Source organism: Gopherus evgoodei, chromosome 4 (assembly GCF_007399415.2).
Source record: "Gopherus evgoodei ecotype Sinaloan lineage chromosome 4, rGopEvg1_v1.p, whole genome shotgun sequence".
In the NCBI taxonomy this organism is placed as follows: domain Eukaryota; kingdom Metazoa; phylum Chordata; order Testudines; family Testudinidae; genus Gopherus; species Gopherus evgoodei.
Genome location: NC_044325.1, coordinates 134,443,556 through 134,459,863, shown reverse-complemented (window position 1 = coordinate 134,459,863; position 16,308 = coordinate 134,443,556). Strand labels below are relative to the sequence as shown.

General features: G+C 50.9%; 1 protein-coding gene across 4 annotated transcripts in view; it reads right to left on the bottom strand.

Annotated features, from left to right (window-relative positions):
* SYT2 (synaptotagmin 2) overlaps positions 1 to 16,308 on the bottom strand; it is a 219,935-nt gene that overhangs the window by 15,446 nt on the left and 188,181 nt on the right. For all 4 annotated transcript variants that reach the window (XM_030561177.1, XM_030561176.1, XM_030561179.1 and 1 more), the window contains 2 exons: positions 14,128 to 14,325; positions 8,533 to 8,702 (listed from right to left, as the gene is read on the bottom strand). In XM_030561177.1, coding sequence (XP_030417037.1) covers positions 8,533 to 8,702; positions 14,128 to 14,308 — 351 coding nt within the window. In that variant the 5' untranslated portion in view covers positions 14,309 to 14,325. The remainder of the gene's footprint in view (positions 1 to 8,532; positions 8,703 to 14,127; positions 14,326 to 16,308) is intronic.

The window sequence follows — 16,308 nt, the reverse complement described above, 5'->3', positions numbered from 1 at the left end:
AACGAGGTATCTGTCAGGACAGAACACTGTGTATGGTGGCCCCTAATTCACCTACCCTCCTGGCCGTGAGGAATGAAGCCTTGAAGGGCAGATAGAGGAACGAACAGGTTCCCAAGGATTCAAAAGGAAGCCCTCTTAACACATGAAGCACTAAATTGAGGTCACAGAGTGGAGCAGCCTCCTGCACTGGAGGAAACAAGTTAAGGAGGCCCTTAGAAATGTTGCAGTTGTAAGATGTGTGAAGATCAAGAATCCTTCAACTGGTTGGTGAAGTGCTGTGAGAGCAGCTAGATGAACTTTGACCGGATTCAGGGAGAGACCCAGCAATTTCAGGTTTAACGGGCAGTCAAGTGAAGACTTGGCAGGGGACATGGAGCAACAAGAGCACCAAATCCAGAAATGCTTCCACTTCTGCACATAAGTCTTTCTTGTGGTGGGCTTCCTGCTATTCACCAGAACTGTCTGGAGTGCAGGAGGACACTCTTGCTCTAAGACCAGAAGCCATCAAGGAGCCAAGCCTTGAGAGGTTGGGGTGGGTTGTACAGCCCAACTCCTGTGTCAGGATGTCTGTCAACAGAGGGAGGCCAAGAGACAGACACAGCGAAAGACAAGTCAGAGCCAGGAACCATAGTTGTCTTGACCACGCCTGGGCTCTGGGCAACATGAAATAAGGCGTCCTGGAGGTTGAAGGTGGTGAACTGGCCCCCAAGATCTAATGATGGAATAACTCCTGCAAGGGTGACTGTCCTGAGTGCTGCACCTGAATACGGAGTGTTTAGAACTGAAAGGTCCAGAATCAGTTACCATCTTCCTTTTCTCTTGGGGCCAGGCATAGAATCCTTTCTGACGAAGCCTGAGGGAACAGGTTCTACTCACCCCCAGTTGCAGGATGGATTTCACCTCCCGCTTTAGGAGCCCCTCATGAGAAGGGTCCCTGAACAGGCAAAGGGAGGAGGAGGGAAGGGAGCCATGGAGCTGAAATGGATGGAGTAGCCCATCAAAATCACCTCCTGTACCATTTGTCTGAGGTGACATGCTCCCGGAAAGGTAGAAAATAGGCAAACTGTTCCCATAGGGCAGGTGGATGGAGGGTTGATGCAGCTGAAGATCCAATGGGGAGAGCTTTTGGTCCTTGACTAATGGGTCAAAATGGTTGTTTGGATGAGGTAGCCAACTGAGAGGTGATGGTGGAAGATGGGCCTTTCTTATGTGGCCTGGGCTTCTTTCTAGGCAGCTCAACCAATCTTTGGGGGCCTGAGAGTACACAGGACATGAGCGTTGCCTTGTCTGAGGCTTGCTGTATCTTCTCTTTGTAGATGGTGCATGTGTGCCGAGAGATCACAATATTGCCTTAAGTCCATGGCATCACTAAAAAGTTTAGGCCCTTTAAAGGGCCGGTCTTCCACAGTGTTTTGTACCTCCCTGGGCAGGCTGGAGGACTGGAGCCCGCAGGCACAGGGCATGTCTACAGCAGTAGCCATAGAGCACTAGGCTGTATGTGCCACATCAAGGGAAGCCTAATTGTCTGACCCTCTGTCATAAGAGCTGGAAATGGCTCTCTCTTGTCCTGAGGCAGTCCAATGGGAAAATTTAGAACAATTTGTAAAGTCACCTTTCGCCATCAGGGCTTGATAGTTGGTGACTCTGAATTGAAGGGAGGCCTTTGAGTAGCTGATACAACCTAGAAGGTCCAGCCATTTAAGCTCCTAATCAATTGGTGTTGATGTGAAACAACAGTGCCTACTTCTTTCATAGGCAGTGTTGATGGCCAGAGAGTTGGGGGTGGGATAGGGAACAGGTGCTGCAAACCTTTGACTGGGGCATAGTATCTTTGATCTGCCCTCTTGCAGGTGGATGGGATGGCAGCCGGAGTCTGCCACACTGCACAGGCTGGTGTCAGTAGGGCCTCGTTGACAGGTTAGGTTCCCCTGCCCTGAGGGAAGGCATGCAGGATGTCCACTGCTGAGTGCTGCTGATCCTGGACTTCCTCCAGAGGAATCTATAAAGCCTCCACTATGTGCTTCAGAGGGTCCTCAGGGGCCTTGAATCATCCATGTAGGACGGTGGAGGGGGCATAGCTGCCTCATCTAGGGAGGAAGAGGATGGTGGTGTCTTCTCCTCTGTTTTCAATGGTGGGTCTTCTTGAGGAGGACGAGGAGGTCCTGAGGATGTTATTGGCCAAGAATCTTGGTGGATCCTCTTGTATGAAGACACCCAGTAGACCTAGTCCCTGAGAGGGGCCCAATGGTTCAAAAAAGCCCTCTTGGAAGGGGCATAAGAAAGAAGAGCAGGGCCCCAGAAGTGTTCCTGCCAGTGCTGATGGGTCATGCACAGGCTGGTTCCTGGCATCTCATCCTCAGGGAATGTCAAGGGAGGGAGGGTGAAATGGGTCGGTGGGGGAGCCTTGAATGGATACCTCTGAATCAAAGGAAGTGTCCTCTCCCATGTTTGGTGGTGGAGCTAGTGGAGTTAGTACCAGGCTTGGATCGGTACTGGGGGACGAATTGGCAATTGTGATGGTGCCGGTGGGTGAGCATTTATATGAGGCTGTGGCAGATGTGTTGGTTCCAGTTGGCATGCAGGTGCCAGTGGGAAAGTCTTCCCAGTATCCTCAGCACAGGGGACTTAGTTCCTCCAAGACTGAAGGTCCTCATGAACGAGGAACAAGGAAGGCACCAATGATCCTGGGGACTACTCCTTTGGGTGAAACACCTCTAGTGGTATTGGAGACAGTGGACCCATTTGCTCTGGAGAGGCCCGGGTGAAGGTAAATGGTACCAGGTGATATGGTTACTTCAAAGAGTCCTCCCTCTTCAAGGAGTCCTTCTGTTTGGAAGAGTCCAATTCTGGTACCAGCAGGTCTATTGTTCACTGCTTGGTGGTGGGCTTTTCAGTGTGCGGCTTCGCAGAAGAAGTCTTCCTTGAAGGTGTCAGTGCCTTGGTACTGTGACTGATAGGAGCTTCAACAGGAGATGTGGTCTCCTTGCTCTCAGGTTAAAGCAGGTAAAAATATATGTACAGGTAAGTCACAGTCTATAATGTCAAAAGGTAGCAGAGATGTAGTGTTCTGCCAGTTTCCCAAAAGTCTTTCAGGGCTACCCAGGATAACTCTGGGGATCTCTGCCTCCTTGTTCAGTTTTTTGCCCTGTTAGAATCCAGACAGCCAAGAGATGAAGAATTTGTCCTTGTGTCCATATTTATTGCTTCTTCTCACAGAAGCCAAGATGACAGTAACAGCTCCCACGCATGCCCCATCTTCATGGAGGTGGTGGGGTGGGGGAGGAATGCACTTAACAAAGGCTTTGATCTCACACACAAGGCCCATTTGCTCTCTCTGGTACAAGTTCTTCATTTGCATGACACACAGCTTCCTTCTCGCATGATAGGTTACTTAGTTACAGGGGTACATACAACGCAAACATTTGCCATTACATTATACTAGGGCACTGATAAGTGAAAACAACGCATACAACATCCCACCAGTTTTTCATAAAGGTTAAACACATTCTTATACATCTACTTTTAACAATACTAACACACACGTGAGCTGTGAGTTTGTCAGTTCTCAGCTGACGCCGTGGCCTTGACCAGAGCTGGCACTTGCCTTACCAGCGTCACACCCATTATGGGGCTGGCAAGACTCGAATCCTGGGGTCTTGGGCATATGCGAAAAGAGGATAAGGGGGAACCCCGTCTCCCAAAGCTAAGAAATCATGCTAAGAAAATGAAATAATGAAACAACTAAAGCAGCAAGGCAGCAGACACTACAGAATTCTGTCTCGAGCCGCAGGCAGTTGAGGAGAAGCTGGAGGGGCAAGGGACCATTCCTCCTTGACACCCTCATACCGGAGCATAAGAAGGCATACGGCATAGGCACAGACCCACAGACACTGCTAACAAAAATAACTCCAGTCGAGTGCACCTGCACATCCTCAGGCAGAGAGGGACAAGAACTCCAAGAACAGAGGGAGCAGCCCTGGGCGGATGGAGGGCATGACCTCCCTGCAGACAGGCCAGGAAGGGGAATGGGGATGTGGCCCTTGTGGTAAAGGACTGGAGTAAGAGCCCCCCAGCCTTTCCTGCATGGAAGGCTACAGGAACCCACCTACCTGACAGGGAACGTAGGACCAACATTCAGAAACTGTCTCCCAAAGACAAAGTGGCTTGTCCAAGAACTGTGGTGGAGCAGGAAATTGAACACCAGGCTAGTGCCCAAACCTCTGGCCTGTCCCTCCTGTCATGCATTATCTGCTACATATTAATCTATTCAGGGGAGGGATGCGTCTAGGACCCATGTAGCAATGATCTCTTAGATGTGAACAAGGCATAGGAGCAGAGCCACAGCTCAGCTGGGAAGCTCCCCTCTGACCTCCCAGATCTTAGCCTCAGACACAACTTGTAGCCTGTGTTTTGCAAAATGGAGCTCTGTATAGTTTGTATAGACCAGTGGATGTACTGGATCCCCAGCTGCCCACTCTCCCTGGGGAACTCTTCAACATGCATTGGGCCTGCCATGCGTAAGTTTTGGAGTTAATTGGTGCATGGACAATCTCCCACTTTCAATGGCTGATAGAGAAGCAACATTCACTTTGCCACCTACCATGAGTTGCCATCCAGGTTAGTCAGAAAACATGGAGACAGAACAACATAGAAGAAGGACAACGAGAGCACAGAGAAGGAAGAGAAGGACATTATAGAGACAACCACCACAGAGATAATCAACAACACTCAATGTGCATGAGAAACAACAGACTCCACCCTCTGAAAGGCACACCGTACCCAGGCTGACTGTGCCCACTGGAGTGGGCTCTATACTTTCAAGCAGTGAATTTGGAAAGTTTTGTCGGCACCAACATTGATTTTGTACATACTCAGCCAATCTCTAAAAGGAGGGTGCCCATTCATGCATTTTGCCCTCGCTACATGTATCTGAAACAAGCCAATTTCTCCTTTCCCTTTAGTGGAAAAGTGCCCAGCAAAGCCATTGTAGTTGCTACCAGTCCAGTGTTTCTCTGGAAACCAAAAGCACAGGAAGGAGAGAGAGCGAGAGAGAACATGATTTTCCTTACAAAGAGAACATGTTTACCAGGACAGCACCATACTTCGTTCTATAACCCTTGTCTTAAAGGGACAGAGATGGGTGGAGAAAGGAAACTGACATGAAAAGGACGGGAAAATGAAGCCACTGTGACATCCTGGCTAAGTGTGCATGACCGCGTCTCTCCTGGCTGATGTATACAAGCTCAGCTACTTGTGCTGTCCCCTGCAGAGATTCTCCTTTAGCTCAGGTGGGAGAGGTCTGTCTTTGCAGAGCAGCCCGGCCTGCTTTCTGCTCCATGGAGCACGTAAGAATAACGAGCAACTGTTTATTCAGCCCTTTTGGAATCCCCATCCCAGCTGTGGGCATGCTGAGGAGCTGTGCTCTTGTTGAGATCAGGCCCATGCTAGCGATGGCCGCCAAGTGCATGGCAATAGCTCTTTCCCCTGTTCCTTTGTATATGCATCAGCCTGTCGCTGCCACTGCAAGCCCTGGGTTTGCACTGACCCTCAGCCTCTGCCTCATACCAAGCAGCCTCCTGCCTGCTGCTAGGACTGTCCCTCCAGGCACTGCACCTCTCTTTAGTGCTCTGAGCTAGGCAGTGTCACTAGGCACCGGCCTGCCGTGAGGCAATGGGAACTCCAGGAGAAACAATCCTTTCCAAGCTCTAAGCAGGCCCACTGCACCCACGCACCCCTTGGATGCAACATGTTACCCTGAGCTCTCTTCCGCACCCTGTGGGGGCAGCACAGACTCCAAGGGGTACTAGCAGGTGATGCACAAGGGGCACCAATTGGCATGGTGGGGAAGGCTTCTTGCACCATTCCCTACTGCACACCTGCCAGGCTGGCCCTACAAGTGTCTTCCTAGATACATGGGGGTGGTGATCGCCTCCTAGATTTCATCCTCTCCTTGTGTAAGTAGCAGGGACAGTGACGTGGGTTGGGGGATGCCACTGGTAACAGGGCAGGGTAAATGCACAGAGCTTGAAGAAGCAGTTCACTGAGGCATTCAGTCACCAATGATCAAGTCCTGATTAAGACTCGCCATCCCCAGAGGAGTGAGCCCTGGGCGTCACCTCACTAAAATGCCTCCTGCAAATGCAAAGATGCCAGCATTATGGGCTATAAAATGTTCAGGTCCCAGCCTGGCCAGAAGCGGGGGGTGGGGATTTGGAGCCTCTCCCATGACCCAGGCACCACATGGCTGACCTGCTGTATTGCTACAAGGATCTGCTGCCATGGTGAATTGATTAAAACAAAAATGAGGAGTCCGGTCTGTTAGTCTTTAAGGTGCCACCAGACTCCTCATTGTTTTTGTGGATATAGACTAACGTAGTTACCCCTCTGATACTTGGTGGATTGATTGCCAAGTCCAATGGAATAGCTCCAAGCAGCAGATGCCAGCTGAAAGGGGAATGACTGATTGATTGGAAATCTCTAGCCCAGGTCTGAGAGGCATGTGCTGCAGACCAGTCTGTATATGGTTCTTTCCATAAAATGGGCCTTTGGGATCCCATCTGCCGTCCAGTATCTCTACAGGCTCTGACTTCCTATCTGAATAGGATCAGCCAGTCCTGTTGGGGCCTGATTCACACAAGCTGGCAGAACTCAGGCTGTGGGCCTTGCTAATGGAAAGGCCATCCAGACAAGTCTCACTGCTGTGGGCAACTCCTGCTATGCTGGGGCTTTGCTGCTGGTTGGCACTGCTGAGGAAGGTGCAGGGAGGAAGGCAAGGCCAGGGCATGCCAGTCTGGGACCATGGGGCTCCCGTGGAACATGCCTCACCATTTCCCTAAGTGAAAAGAGAATGGACTCATGGGCAGAGGGGGGTGAGATTCCACCCTGGAAGAAGCTCATGGGTTCTCAGGAAAACTCACTGGGCACTTTGTTTTCATGACGGAAAGTACACAAAATGGGGGCGAGGGATGGTTTTTCAGCAGCTGTAGTCAGCAGATGATCCACCAGCACCTGTGAGCATTGTTTGTGGGGTGCCACAGATCAAGTGAGCATCTGGTGTTCCTCTTAGTCTAGCCATAAATGCTCTCCAGGAAGTACCGATGAATAGGTTTGGAGACAAGTTAGGACCCTGTTCTCGAACTTTTGCCAGCTCCTAGAACCAAACCTGACCCTAATCTGTTGGAAGCCTGCATGTGTGGGAATCTATGTTCCCCCTGGAACTTTTCAGTCTCAGGCACCTCACTCTGCTCTTCTGGTTAGCAGCTATGACCGTTATGTGAAGCCTCAAGAAAATGCTGCTCTCCCTGGCTTTCCAGCCCAAATCTCATGAGACATTCCATTTTTGTGATATTCTCAGTCCTGCTTTGTATACTTGAGTGGTTTGCAGTTTGATCATGGGTGGTTTGCAGTTTGCTGAGTGATCACTGATTCTGAATTTGACTCTTAAGGATGCTCCTCATCTCACCATCTCCCCTGAGGGGGCTGATCCTTAAAATGTGAGAATGACTAAAAGCAAAGAGGAAATGGGAGGAAATGGGGGGAACGAAATACTTAAATGGCATGAAATTTATAAATGGTGGTTCAGATAACACAATCTGCTGTTTTATACCAGTCAGACTTTCTGACGCCTTTAAGCTTTAGAAATAGACAGCGATCCTGTGGGGAATGTGAGATAGTTATTGTGTCAAATGATAAAGAACAGCAGATACATTTCCATTCCTTGACAACAGAGAAGCAAACTCTGCTGATCAAGAGCAAAAAGCCCTGTGTAACTTCCTGATTCCCTTGGCTATCTCCTATGTGTCCTCTAGATTTGGGGGGAACAGTGCTACTAACGGGTGGGTCTAGATTAAAACCTGTGTTGCAAGACATCTCTATAAAAAAGACTGCACAAATGTTTAATGGTAGGTAATGTAAAGCATGCCACCTGCTGGCATGTTTCATGGCTGGCTTTGTTCAAAAGTTTGTAGGTTCAATAAACTTGTTTTGCAGCACATGACTCCCTTTGTCTGAAACCCTGTGTGTATGGGGAAGGTCAAAGAAATCTGGATCCAAATTCCGCATCTGAGGCCCATTTCTAGTTAGGAAAGCAACCCCCCATCCGTACTGCAGAGGGGAAGACCCTATGACTCGTTAACAAAATAGCTATTTCCCACTCAGTGTCAACAGCTAACTCCTCACGCTGGTTAAACCCTTCCCAAGTGCCTTATGGGAAAGTAACCCACCCTAAGACAGCTGGGGAGCATTGTCTCCCTCTGGTGGTACTAATCTGCTACTGCATCAGTTTGATGCCATCACTGCTTTAGTCCTAGCTCATGCTCGCAGCGGTACAGGTCCCTGGGGTTCAAATCCTGCTCTTGGCGAAAGCTGAGCTGGTTACCTTCACTCCCTGTATCTGAGGAACTGCACACTTCTGCTGCTGCTTTAGGAATAAAAGACTGTGTTTGTTTTTTCCCTTGGTCAAAATTACAAGCAGGCACTTTCTAACACACTGCTCAAGGGACCCGGCTGAGCCTTTACCAAGGGGCATTTTACCTGGTTTCCTGATTTCATGTCTTTCATGTTCATGGCATTCTTCATCCCTTTGCCCTTCTCCTTCTTGTTCTTCTTCTTCTTGCAGCAACATTTTTTGCAGATGCAGAAGCAGCAGGTGAGGAGGAGCAGGCCGCCTACCACAGCGATGGCAATCAGGGCCCAGGGAGGCACTGTCACAAAACAATGCCAGCCACATGATCAGTCTTGTGCCACAGCCAGACCCCCAGCCACCAGCACCCACCTGGTGCAAGGCCTTGGAAATGCCCCTGGGTTATACAGGGCGTTTGTCATTGCAGGGCCTGCGTGCGGCTCATTGCCAGGGTCACACACATCTACTGTGCTTTGCAAGGCACAGGCAAGTTGGGAAAAAACGGTTACCTACCTTTCGTAACTGTTGTTCTTCGAGATGTGTTGTTCATGTCCATTCCACATTAGGTGTGCGCGCACCATGTGCATGGACATCGGAAACTTTTTCCCTTAGCGGCTCCTGTCAGGTCGGCAGAGGAGTCCCCTAGAGCGGTGCCTCTATGCTGGTGCATATATAACCCTGCCAACCCGATTCCCCTTCAGTTCCTTCTTGCCGGAGACTCCGACAGCGGGGAAGGAGGGTGGGAAGCGTAATGGACGTGAACAACACATCTTGAAGAACAACAGTTACGAAAGGTAGGTAACTGTTTTTTCTTCTTCAAGTGCTTGTTCACGTCCATTCCACATTATGTGACTCACAAGCTTACCATAGGAGGAGGATAAGATTCATGGAGCAATTGACTGAAGAACAGCCCTGCCAACAGCCGCATCATCTCTGGTCTGCTGGTTGACTGTGTAGTGGGCTGTGAATTTGTGCACTGATGACCAGGTGGCTGCTTTACAGATCTCCTGGATTGGCATGTGTTCCAGAAAAGCTGTTGAGGATGCTTGTGGCCTCATCAAGTGAGCCGTGATCGCTGGGGCTGGAACCTTGGCCAGCTCGTAGCATGCGCGGTTGCAGTCTGCAATCCACGATGATATACGTTGCGCTGAGACCGGAAGCCCTTTCATTCCATCAGCGATGGCAACAAACAACTGCATCGACTTGCGGAAAGTTCTAGTTCGGCCTAGATAGAACGTCAGGGCCCTTCGTACATCTGGAGTGTGCAGGCTATGGTGACTTGGGTCCATGTGTGGTTTAGGAAAGAACACTGGCAAACAAATGTTCTGTCCCATATGAAATTTTGAGACTATTTTAGGGAGGAATTTAGGGTGTGGCCTGAGTTGCACTTTGTCCTTAAAAAAAATTGTATAAGGAGGCTCCAAGGTTAGCGTCCTCAACTCGGACACCCTCCTCGCCGACGTAATGGCCACCAGGAACACTACCTTCCAGGAGAGGTGAAGGAGGGAGCAAGAGGCTGTGGGGGGGGCTTAAACGGCAACCCCGTAAGTTTGTAAAGGACCAGATTAAGACTCCAGGGAGAGACTGGAGGGCGTGACACTTTCTCCAGTCCCTTGAGGAACTGCACCACCATGGGGTTAGAAAACACAGAGCATCCGGATTCCCCCGGGTGGAATGCTGAAATGGCAGCTAAATGCACTCTGATTGAGGAAGGAGCGAGACCATGATGCTTGAGATGCAGGAGGTATTCTAGGAGTCCTGAGCTGTAGTCAAGCATATTTGACTATGTGAGTGCAAACCGCCATGTGCCCTAGTAGCTGCAGGCAGCATCTGGCCGTGGTAGTGGGGAACCTTAGCATTGAGTCTATGACATGCTGGATAGCCAGGAATCTGGATTCTGGAAGGCTCGCTCACGCCTGCACCGAGTCCAGCCTTTGTGTTGGTATCAGGAAAGACTTGGGCACGTTGGTGAGAAGACCCAGCCTGCGGAATGCATCCAGGGCCACCGTCACATGGGAGCAAACCTCCTCTTCGGACCGACCCGTGAGGAGCCAATCGTCGAGGTATGGATATACCCATATTCTCCTCTTTCACAGAAAGGCTGCCACTACTGACATGCATTTTCTGTGGAGGACTGCCACTAGGCTGAATGGGAGGACCGTAAACTGGTAATGATGCTGGTTGATGGCGAACCACAGAAACCGCCAGTGAGCAGGGTGAATAGCGATGTGAAAGTACGCATATTTCATGTCGAGGGCAGTGTACCAATCCCCCGGATCCAGGGACAGAATAATAGTGCCTAGGGATACCATGTGGAAGTGGATCTTGACTAAGAAATTGTTGAGCCCGCGAAGGTCTAAAATGGGCCAAAGGCGCCGCTTTGCATTTGGGATGAGAAAATAGCAGGAGTAAAAGCCCTTCCTCCTTAGTTCCCGAGGGACTTTCTCCACCACCTCTGCCTCTAGGAGCAACTGTACCTTCTGCATAAGGAGTTGCTTGTGAGAAGGGTCCCTGAAGAGGGATGGGGAATGGTGGGAGGCCAGGGGCCGGGGGGGGGGTAAGGAAGAGAACTGCAGCATCTAACCCACTTGTACCATGCGTAAGACTCAACGGTATGATGTTATACGAGACCACGCCTGGTAGAAGTGGGACCAGCAGTCCAAGAAACATGGGGAAAGATCTGGGAGTTGGGTTGGTATGCTGTCCTCGAGCGCACCTTCAAAACCCCTGCTTGTTGCCAGGCTGTGGCTTGCCCTGGCCCTGGCCTTGATTAGGCGTGTTATGCCGCCTGCGTCTGTTGTCTCTGCCCCTCCTGTGATAAGGCTCCTTCCTAGGGCAAGGCTGGTACTGCCCCTGCTGCAGCGGTTGGGGCTTAAATGGCTTCCTCTGAGTTGCCAGAGTATGCATTCCTAACGACTTGAGGGTTGTCCAGGAGTCTTTAAGGCTATGCAGGCTGGCATCCGTCAGGTTGGAACAGAAGCCAGACCCTTCGAAAGGGAGGCCCTGGATGGTGTTCTGGACCTGTGGCAGAAGGCCTGAGGACACACCAAGCGCCTCATCACCACACCTGAGGTTACTGTTCTGGCTGCAGAGTCTCCTGAGTCCAGAGAGGCCTGTAAAGAGGTCTTGGCAACTCCCTTTCCCTCTTCCACGAGGGCCGTGAACTCAGGTTGAGAGCCCTGGGGCAAGAAGTCTTTAAATTTGGAAACTGCTGCCCAGGAATTAAAATTGTGCCTGTTTAGGATCGCCTACCGGTTCGCAATCCTTAATTGGAGGCCCCCAGAGGAGTAGACCTTCCTTCCGAAGAGGTCCAGACATTTAGCCTCCTTGGCCTTGGAGGCCGGGGCTTGCTGGCCACAGCGCTCCCGTTCATTCACGGCTGAGACGACCAGCGAACAGGGACCAGGGACTGTGGCCTTATGTCCCCTCGGTGCCAACTTAGTGATGGTGCTGGGGACCGGTGCGCCAGCGGATCCAGTACCATATGCTGGCTCGGTTCCAGTGCTATCATCGAGTCCTGCTGAGTCAAAGGTAACTGGGAGTCCACGGGGGCTGAGCTCGAACGGGACCAGCGCTGGGAGTGGTGCCAGGGTGGTGACGTCGAGTGGCGCACCATTGCCAGCTTACCTCTGGATGCACCCTTAGTGATGGTGCCGGAGGCTGCTCTTTGCCAGAGAGGGGGCTTGCCGCTGACAGCTCAGTGAGGTCTTTTGCTGCCTCAAAGGTGTCTGGTGTGGAGGGCTGTTCTCGGATGTCCTCCAGCCCATCTTCTGCACTCAACCCACTTAGCCCGGGGCTCGACGGGGCCCTGCAGCACTGGAGCCACTGGTGCCGGTGTATGTCCTGGGGCCACACTGCCCCTCTGAGTGCTCGGTCTCTTGGAGGCGCCGCCTTCTTATGTGGGGAGCGCCCTCTATCACCTTTCGGCTGCCCCCTTCGACCGTACTGGAGAGGTCGAGCGCTGCCTGGGCTTGTCCTGTTGTTTCGGTGCCGCATGCTTGCGGTGCCCCATCGGTGCCAGATCAAGGACTGATGCTAGAGCACTCCACACCGAGGATGCCGGCACCGAAACGGGATAGTCCAAGGCTGCAGGTTGCGGCACGGCCTCCATGAGTAACTGCTTGAGGCGAAAGTCTCTTTCTTTCTTGGTTCTTGGCTTAAAAGCCTTACAGATCTTGCAGCGCTCAATCTGGTACGATTCCCCCAAACAGCGGAGACACGTGTCATGGGGATCACTGATCGGCATAGGCTTGCAGCATGTGGCACAAGCCTTAAACCCCCCGCAGGCCCAGGGCTGGTGCTGGAAATGACTTAAAACAAAGAAAGTTTAACTATCTACTATTACGAAGTGCTGATAACTATTAACTACAGCAACAAAGAGCCCTGTGGCACCTTATAGACTAACAGATGTATTGGAGCATAAGCTTTTGTGGGTGAATACCCACTTCGTCAGATGCATGTACTGGACGAAGTATTTACCCTCGAAAGCTCATGCTCCAATACATCTGTTGGTCTCTAAGGTGCCACAGGACTCTTTGTTGCTTTTTACAGATCCAGACTAACACAGCTACCCCTCTGGTATTGACTACAGATAACTGCTAACTACTGATAACTGCTACAACTGTGCTAAGGGATCACTTGCAAGGGACAGAAAGAGTTGTTCCAACGCCGCCACAGATGGTAAGAAGGAACTGAAGGCAGGGGTATATATGCACCAGCATAGAGGCGCCACTCTAGGGGGCTCCCCTGCCAACCTGACAGGAGCCACTAAGGGAAAAAGTTTCCGATGTCCGTGCACGCGGTGCGTGCACACCTAACGTGGAATGGACGTGAACAAACATTTGAAGAAGAACTCGGCCATTCGCCTGGTGATAACATGGTGTATGATGTGAAATTACCGTGCAACAGCCCCTCCTCTGGCCGTTAAATAGCATTTACCCTGGAACTGAGCATTCTGACTCCCCACTACCCTAGTCCCTCCGGGGTAACTCCCTTTCCTCCCACCTACCCCCTTAGCACCTTTGAAATGCAAAAAACCCGGCACCCCCTTCACAAGGCAAGCCTGCTGCAACCCCAGCTCCCAATCACAAGGCAACTCTGCAGCCCTTCCCCATTTCAATAGTCCCTTATAGTATCTAGAGAGAGAACACATACAGATAAGACTGATAACATCACTTTCTTACTTACACTGGGGGAATGAGGACACCACAACATTTTTAGCAGGACACAGAAACTTTTAACATTAGATATCCCAGTGCATTGTAATAATCCTGCAAACCTTTAGACCCACGTAAAAAAACATGGCAGATTAAATTAGTTTTCTGGCAGCTAACAAATCCACAAAAAAAAAATGGCCAGGCTGGTCAACTACTAGCCACATGGTAATCCTCCCGCCCTCCCCCACACAGATACCACATGTTAAGACCCCCCACCATCAGTCACTCCATGGTAACTCCCCACTTAACTCCCCCCCCCCAGACACTCCGTGGTAACTCCCCACTGACTCTTCCTCCCGCAGTCACTCCATGGTAACTCCCCCCCCCCAATAGGGTTTCAGTGATCAGTAATGAATGCCTAGGTCTCATCCATTTTGCCCCAGTGTCTGTAAGGGCTGCCTAGCCGTGCTCTAGCTGCACTGGGCTGAGCAGATGCTGGGACCCGTCCCTAGCGAGCTCTGTCTGGGGGGCTTTCAGAAAGGGATGCTGGAGGGGGGGCCAGCTACTCACGGGGAATCTTGTTCAGCTCATTCATGAACTTGGCCTTCAGCTTGGCAAATAGGTCCTCCTTGCTGTCACTCAGGCTCGTGGTGTTGGTCACGTTCTCCAGGGAGCCCACAGGAATCACAGTGCTGACAGGCTCCGGAGCCACCACAGGCTCTGGGTTTTTCTTGGAGCCAGTCCCCATCATGGTTAGTTAAGGGCTTCCTGAAAGACACAGTAATGTTGCCAGTTACATGCTAGACCCAGCCTGTATTCCGCTCTCAGAGTCACCCGGGCAGTGTTTCCAGAGGTGATGCCTGTACCCAGTTTTTCATAAATCTGAAATCTCTGGGGCCATCTTTGGAATGCTTCAATAAAGGCCAGTTTGTTTCTCCGCTACTGGAGGGACACAGGGTCTAACAGAGCGAGGGGTAGCGTGGGAGTTAGGACTCCTGGGTTCTCTTCTCCCTTCCTGTGAATGCTCCAAACAGCCAGTGGGAGATGGCTGCTGTGACTCTAGAGGGACACGTGACCAGGTCATCTGGTGCTGGACTCCATCTTGGGATGTCAGTATTTTTCCACTGACTGGCATGTGAACAAAGCTTTGAAACAAAAGGTTCCCGCTATATGCAAATGCTATATAAGGCAGAGGAGTGACATCCTCTTGGTCCTTCACTGACTCCCCACCCAAGAAGACTCTTGCAGACACATGAAGAACAAAGACTGAACTGGACCCAGGCTGAAGGGATTTTTAGCCTGTGAATGGAATACCTGGGCATTCCAAGCTGTAAGCCTGTGTAGCTTGCCCCTTAAGCATCTGCAGCCTGCTTGTATCATCACTTAGGGTGAGAATCTACTAGTCATATTCAATCTCTTTAGTATATTAAGCTTAGTTTGAGTGTTTTGTTTATTTGCTAGGTAATCTGCTTTGATCTGTTTGCTATGCCTTATGATCACTTAAAATCTGTCTTTTGTAGTTAATAAACTTCTTGTTGTTTTATCTAAAACCAGTGTGTGGGAATCAGAACTCAGGGGCAGAAGGCTGTTGCATATTCCTCTCCACATTGAGGGAGGGGGCAAATGTTATGAGCTTACGCTATACAGTTCCCTGTGCAGCACAAGATAGCATAATTTTGGGTTTATACTCCAGAAGGAATGTGTGCCTTAGGAACTGAGAGGTGCCCTAGCTGAAGCCTTACCATGCAGGGGCTGGTTAAAGAGCCTGTCTACATATAACTGCAGCAGGGTGTGTCCCTACCTGTATGAATGCTGATGAAAGTGCAGGCTAGAGAGGGCTTTGCAGCTTGTCACAGCAGTACAGTGTAAAAGGGAGCCCAGGCTGCTGGGTCAGGGGGAGCCAGTGGTACCCCAGTTTCAGGTGGCACCCCAGGGGGAACCCGTCACACCCATATCCCAGTTCCCTGCTCTAACCACTCCCTTAAGTAGGCAGAAGCCTCAAGAGAGGTGCCATTAAGCTGCTGGATTGTACATGACAGGGCATTCTCCTGCTTTTCATCATCCCATGCAGGAGTCAGTTGTCAGTGCGGGCGGGGGCAATGTACAGAAGGACTCAAGAAGCCGCCATAGGGCTGTCACTGCTAATGGATGAGAAGTGGCCCTGATGACCCTGGGAAAAGGATGGGATTGTTATCAGAGGCAGTTCAGCTGAGGAAGACCCACGGACCACAGCATCATCTCCGGCTGTCAGGGCACTGACAGCTGCCAACCAGTGTGATAAGTAAAGCAGAAGAGAGAGGACCCAGAGGATCAGCAGACATACAAACCCTACGGAGAATGGAAACGATTGGCCTCAGCAAACCCTTCCTGAGCAGGATCAGCAGGACCCTCTGCAGAGATCCAGCCTCCAAAATGCTCAGTCTCCCAGGGCATATTTGCAAACAGCCTCCTGACCTCTGCTATGCTCCAGGATCTCTGGCCACCACACCATGAATTCCCTCAGCCCCTGCCTATGAGCCTCCCATGTGTCAGGTCCTCACCCTTGCAACAGCCTCGAAGAGGCAGCAAGCGTCAGTGGTTTAAACAGGGCACCGTGAGTCTGGGTTCACATACCCAGCTTGCTACAGACTCCCCAAGTGACCTCAGGTAAGTCACTTAAATCTACAAGTGCCTCAGTTTCCCCATCTGTACGATGGGAGCAATATATGATATCGATTTCACAGGGGAGACCAGCATTTCTCAAATTGGAGG